The following is a 6198-nucleotide window of genomic DNA, read 5'->3' as shown; positions in this document are numbered from 1 at the left end:
CAGCAGCAGCAGCAGCAGCAGCAGCAGCAGCAGCAGCAGCAGCAGCAGCAGCAGCAGCAGCAGCAGCAGCAGCAGCAAGGTAACTTACCCGTCAGGGTTTAAGATGGGCACGACCCACCACTCCCTCGCGAGCAGCAAATAAACAGCAGAAGGGTCCCCAGCAGCAAAGTCTTCCAGTAGCCGCGCTGCAGCAGCAGCAGCAGCAGCAGCAGCAGCAGCAGCAGCAGCTGTTGGGGTTTCGCATGCAGCAGCAAAACAGCAAACAGCAGCAGCAGCAAACAGCAGGGGCCCTCACCTATTGCGAAGATGCAAAAGACCATACTTAAAGGCTCCCGAGAGTGATGCAGCCCCGTCAGCAGCACAGCAGGAAACGGTTCTTGCTGCTGCTGCTGCTGCTGCTGCTGCTGCTGCTGCTGCTGCTGCAGCTGCTGCTGCCTGAGGATTCCTCCTACTCTGTAGGCGTGGATGGGCCTGCCCTCGACGCTCCGGCCTGCAGCAGCAGCACGCCCTAAACCCTAAACCCTAAACCCTAAACCCTAAACCCTCGGGCGTTGTAGCCTCCCAAGCAGCAGCAGCAGCAGCAACAGCGGCTACTGCAGCAGCACAACCAGCAGCAGCACCGCACTGCGCAGCAGCAGCAGCAGCAGCAGCAGCAGCACCAATGATATGCCTTTCTATCAGGGTGGGCCCGTGCTGCTGCAGCAGCGCATGCAGCAGCAGCGCTGCTTCCTCCCCTGTGGGGTAGCCGCCCATCATGGACCCCCGCTGCAGCAGCAGCAGCGGCTGCTGCTGCTGCTGCAGCAGCGGCAGCAGCCGCTGCTGCACATAAGGGGACTTGGCAAACTCCGCAGAAACTAATCCCAAGTCCACAAGTTCCTTGAGGGGCCCCACAGGTCCTGGGGGGCCCCCCGGGGACCCTGGGGGCCCCCCGGGGCCCCCAAGACCCCCTGGGGGCCCCCCAGAAACCCACGGGGGGCCCCCAGACGCCGGAGGGCCCCTGGCTGCTGCTGGGGGGGCCCCCCCCGGCCCTTTGGGGGGCCCCCAGGGTCAAGAGCAGCAGCAGCAGCAGCAGCAACCAGCGCGGCAGCAGCAAAACTGTCATTAGGAAAGGAAGCAGCAGCAAAAAGAAATAAAGGGGAATGCGGCTGGGGGGAGCTGTACGTACACCCCGTGGCCCGGGCAGAGTCCGCCCCACATAACATCAAACTCTGTGCTGCTTGCTGCTGCTGCTGCTGCTGCTGCTGCTGCTGCTGCTGCTGCTGCTGCTGGGGCCGAGGCGGTGGTGGTCGCGCGGCTGGGGGTTGCTGCGGTTGACCCTGCCACCCTGCTGCTGCTGCTGCTGCTGCTGCTGCTGCTGCTGCTGCTAGTATGTCTTCTTTGTTTAACTGACATCAAAATCTGCTGCTAATTTTGCGTTTTTATTTCTATTTGCTTCTTTGCTGCTGCTAAAAGTTGCTGCAGCAGCAGGGGGCCCCCCAAGGGTACGGGGGCCCCCTTCTCGGATGAGACGTTGGGAAGCACTTGCGTCAGTGTTGCTGCTGCTGCTGCTGCTGCTGCTGCTGCTGCTGCTAATTAGAAAAGGAAAATAATAAAGAAAGGGTAAAAGGCTGGCGCTGTCGCTGCCGCAGGAACACGCTGCTGCTGCTGCTGCTGCTGCTGCTGCTGCTGCTGCTGCTGGTGCTACTTACTACTGCTGCTGCTGCTGCTGCTGCTGCTGCTGCTGCTGCTGCTGACTGAAATAATAATACTTTTAGCTAAATAGAGAAGAAGCAAAGAGAGACAAAAATGAAAAAGAAAAAAGAAGCAGCAAGATAATAGGCGACACAGTTTTGCTGGCAGCAGCAGCAGCAGCAGCAGCAGCAGCAAATGAAGTAAATAAAAAAAATATTATTTTTATTTGTTTTATTTTTATTTTTATTTTTGAATTAATAATTAAAACTAATAATTCAATTATTTGCTGCTGCTGAGGAGCTGCTGCAAAGAAGACAAAAAAAAAAGGAAATGAGAAAAAAGAAATTAAAAAAGACAAAAAATGAAATCAAATAAAATATAAATAAATTTAAATAAATTAAAAAGAAATAAAAAGAAATTAAAAAGAAATAAAAAGAAATAAAAAGAAATAAAAAGAAATAAAAAGAAATAAAAAGAAATAAAAAGAAATTTAAAAAAATTAAAAAGAATTAAAGAAAGAAAAAGACAAACTCAGACAGAAGAGAAAATAAAGAAAACCCAAAAAGGAAAAAGGCAAAAGAAAATAAAACAAATAAAGAAAAAGAAACTAAAGAATAAAAAACAATTAAAAAGAATTAAAAAAAATGATAAGTAATTGAAAGGAATTAAAAGGAACTAAAGGGAATTAAAAGGAATTAAAAAGAATTAAAAAGAATTAAAAGAAATTAAAAAGAATTAAAAAGAATTCAAAAGAATTAAAAAGAATTAAAAAGAATTAAAAAGAATTAAAAAGAATTGAAATAAAAATAAAATTCAAATTGATAAATTCAAAAGAGTTTAAAAAGGGAAAAACAAACTTAAAAAAAAATTAAAATAAATCAAAAAAAGTAAAAAGAAATAAAGAAACAAACGAAATAAAAGCAAAAGAAAATGAAATTAATAAAATAAATAAATAAACAAATAAATAAACAAGCAAATAAATAAATGAATAAATAAATAAATCAATGCATAAATAATTACATGAATAAATAAACAAATAAATAAATAAATAAATTAATTAATTAATTAATTAATAATATGTAAATAGAATAAAAAAATAAAAAAATAAAAAAATAAATAAAAATAAATAAAAAGAAAAAAGACAAAACTTCGAGCTGCTGCTTTTGTCTTTCTGCAGCATCAAAGCAGCGCAGCAGCAAAACGGGACGCTCCAAACCCTAAACCCTAAACCCTAAACCCTAAACCCTTACCCCTAAACCCTAAACCCTAAACCCTTAACGCTAAACCCTAAACCCTAGGCTTTAAGCCCTAGACCCTAAACTTAGAACCCCAAGCGTTATACCCTGCACCCTAAACTCTAAACCCTAAACCCTAAACCCTAAACCCTAAACCCTAAACCCTAAACCCTAGGTGTCAGATCCTGGAGAGCAACTGTGGGGAGCCTGAAGCAGAAGCTGCTGCTGCTGCTTCTTCTGCTGCTGCTGCTTCTGCTGCTGCTGCTTCTGATGCTGCTGCTGCCTGCTCGAGGGCCCTAGGGGCTATCTTTGTCTCTTTTATCTCTTCACTTCCTTTTTGCTGCTGCTGCTGCTGCTGCTGCTGCTGCTGCTGCTGCTGCTGTCTTCTTGAATGTTTTTTTCCTCCTTATTGTGTATGCTGCTGTTCTTTTTGATGCTTTTGTTTTCCGGCCTCCTCCTGTTGCAGAACGCGCCTCTAAACCCTAAACCCTAAACCCTAAACCCTAAACCCTAAACCCTAAACCCTAAACCCTAAACTGTGGATGGAGCAGGAACCTCTTCCAGACGCACACACACAAGGCACAGAAAGGCCCAGGAGCTAGAGCTAGCTAGCTAGCTAATTAGCTAGCTGCATAGCTAGCTAGCTAGCTATGCAGCAGGCTAGCTGTACAGCCATCAAGCTAGCTAGCTAGATAGCTAGCTGGACAGCTAGCCAGGCAGGCGCGGCAGCCAGCTAGGTTGTTAAGCAGCTGGCCAGCTAGCTAGCTATCTGGCTAGCTAGCTAGCTAGCTAGCCTGTCAAGGACCCAGTCAACCAGCTAGCCCGCTGGCTAGCTAGCTAGATACTTGGCTAGCTAGCTGGCTAGCTGGCTAGCTGGCTGGCTGGCTGGCTAGCTAGCCAGCGAGTTGACCAGCTGTTTAGCCTGCCACCTAGGCATGCTCGTTGGCTAGTTAGTTAGTTAGTTAGTTAGTTAGCTAGCTAGCTAGCTAACTAGCTAGCTAGCTAACTAACTAACTAGCTAACTAGCTAGCTAGCTAGCTAACTGTGTGGGACCAGTTGTCTGCTGTGTGTGTCAGTTAGCATAGATCTCTACAGGGGCTTTCGAGAAGCAAAAGAGAATTTAAATTTAATTTAAATATCACTTTTGCTTTTAATTTTCTTATTTCTGTTTAGTTGCTGCTTCAGAGTTTGGGCCCTGCTGCTGCTGCTGCTGCTGCTGCTGCTGCTGCTGCTGCTGCTGCTGCTGGTGTGGCCTCAGCCGCCTGGCCCGCCGCAGCCTGGCGGCTGCTGCTCACAGCCCGCGCAGCTAAACCGCTCGAAATGGAGAAATAAAAACAAATTTGCGAAATAAAATTAAAATATTTTAAATTAAATTTAAAATATTTTAATTTTGGAGTTTAATTTCTTTCGAACGAGGCCGAAAGGCGCGTGGCGGGCCACGGGGTGTACGCGCAGCAGCGGTCTGGTCTTGCTGCTGCCGCCGCCGCCGCCGCTGCTGCTGCTGCTGCTGCTGCTGCTGCTGCTGCAGCATTTCCTTTTCTGAGGCTTGGAACACTTCAAAAGGAGTTTTTAATTTTAATTAATTAATTAATTTCCTCAAAATAACTTTGGCTTTTCGCTTTCCGGCGTTTCAGCCGGCTGCTCCGGCGCAGCTGTGCTCGGGTGTACAGACACCTCCCGTAGCTCCACTCCGCTTCTCCACTTTCTGTCTTTTCCCCCAAACAAAGAATGGCATTTAAAGGCCCTTTTGGGTCTTTTATTATTTCGCTGCTATTTCTGGGCCTCTGCAGCGGGGGGGCCCCCCAGCTGGGGGCCGCTCAGGGGGGGGGGGCCCCCCGGGGGGCCCCCCCCGAGGGGGTACCCCTCGAGGAGGGGCCCCCCTTGTCTGCAGAATTTATGTCTCAGCTTTTTAGTGCTTTTGCAGACACCGGAGGAGCAGCCCCGAGCAGCATGCAGGAGCTGCTGAAGAACTTTATGCTGCAGATGCCAGCAGCAGGGGCCCCGGCTTCCCCCAGCAGCAGCAGCAGCAGCAGCAGCAGCAGCAGCAGCGGCAGCAGCAGCAGCAGCAGCGGGGAGAGCGTCCTGGGGCCCCTCCTGGAGAGCCTGCCCTCGCTGCAGCAGCTGCTGAAGGGGCTGGGGGGCCCCGGAGGGCCGGGCAGTGGCGCCGGGTTCGCTGCTGCTGCTGCTGCTGCTGCTGCTGCTGCTGCAGGGGCCCCCGAGGGGCCCGGGGGGGCCCCCCGGGGCCTCCTGGAGGGCCTGGAGAAAGTGCTGAGCAGCTTCGACTTGGAAGCTGAAGTGGAGCAGCTAATAGGGTCCAGTGGTGCAGACGGGGGCCTCTTCCAGCTGCTGCGGCAGCTGCAGCAGCAGCAGCAGCAGCAGCAGCAGACCGGTGGACCACTGGACCTGCAGCAGCTGGCAGCAACTTTCAGCAAACTCTCCCAAACCCTCAAGGCCCAGGGCACGAATATCCGTGCACTTCTGCAGGAGGTCATGGGGGCCCCCCAGCTCGCTTTGCCCCCCGTGGGGGGCCCCCCCCCCTCTTTGCTTCGCCTTTACCGCAAGTACAGGGGGCCCCCCGGGGGCCCCCAGTACCCTTTGGGGGCCCCCGGGGGGCCCCCCTCCCTCCCGGCCCACGTCATCCGGGGGATGATCGGTACCCTTTCTGAGGACCTCCCGGGGGCCCCCCGGGCCTCCTCCCGCTCAGGGGGCCCCCCCCGGGGGGCCCCCTCCGTGGGGGGCCCCCAGGGGGGCCCCCGGGGGGGCCCCCCGGGGGCCCCCGGGGAGGGGGGCCCCCAGGGGGGCCCCCAGGGGGGCCCCCAGTGCCACGTGCTGCTGCTGTCGGGGGCCCTCGCGAGGGCCCCCCTGCAGGCGGGGGCCCTTTTGGGTCTTGCTGAACAATATGCTGCTAGGGGGGCCCCCCTGCAGTGGGATGTAATAGGGGGGGTTTCTCAGGGGGCCCTTTCTGCTGCTGCAGCACTAGGGTTTAGGCCAGGTGGGCCGCTAGGGTTTAGGGTTTGGCTGCGAGGGTTTAGGGTTTGGCTGCGAGGGTTTAGGGTTTGGGGCTGCGAGGGTTTAGGGTTTGGGGCTGCGAGGGTTTAGGGTTTGGGGCTGCGAGGGTTTAGGGTTTGGGGGCTGCGAGGGTTTAGGGTTTGGGGGCTGCGAGGGTTTAGGGTTTGGGGGCTGCGAGGGTTTAGGGTTTGGGCTTGAGGGTTTGGGGCTTTTTCGCTAAGTTGCTTCTCGTTTGCCCTTTTTTGCTGCTTCTGCTTTCCACTTACTCCCCTTTTGCCTTCTT

General features: G+C 52.1%; 2 protein-coding genes across 2 annotated transcripts in view; one reads left to right on the top strand and one right to left on the bottom strand.

Moving 5' to 3' along the window:
- Nucleotides 1-84: 84 nt before the first annotated feature.
- On the bottom strand, nucleotides 85-1202 carry ENH_00054680 (hypothetical protein; the record flags this gene model as incomplete). The annotated part of the gene is made up of 4 exons (XM_013583828.1): nucleotides 85-185; nucleotides 296-490; nucleotides 660-947; nucleotides 1166-1202. 4 exons carry the CDS (start codon nucleotides 1200-1202, stop codon nucleotides 85-87), a joined length of 621 nt encoding a protein of 206 aa, XP_013439282.1.
- Nucleotides 1203-4634: 3432 nt separating this feature from the next.
- The window catches only part of ENH_00054670 (patatin-like phospholipase domain-containing protein, putative), a gene marked incomplete at both ends in the record, with an annotated part of 3084 nt that continues 1520 nt past the window's right edge, over nucleotides 4635-6198 (top strand). The window contains one exon of the mRNA XM_013583827.1: nucleotides 4635-5898. Coding sequence (XP_013439281.1) covers nucleotides 4635-5898 — 1264 coding nt within the window. The remainder of the gene's footprint in view (nucleotides 5899-6198) is intronic.

This window comes from Eimeria necatrix, genomic scaffold (assembly GCF_000499385.1).
Source record: "Eimeria necatrix Houghton genomic scaffold, Enh_scaff445, whole genome shotgun sequence".
Lineage (NCBI taxonomy): Eukaryota > Apicomplexa > Conoidasida > Eucoccidiorida > Eimeriidae > Eimeria > Eimeria necatrix.
The sequence above is the reverse complement of the archived record's forward strand: the minus strand, read 5'-3'. Positions and strand labels throughout refer to the sequence as shown.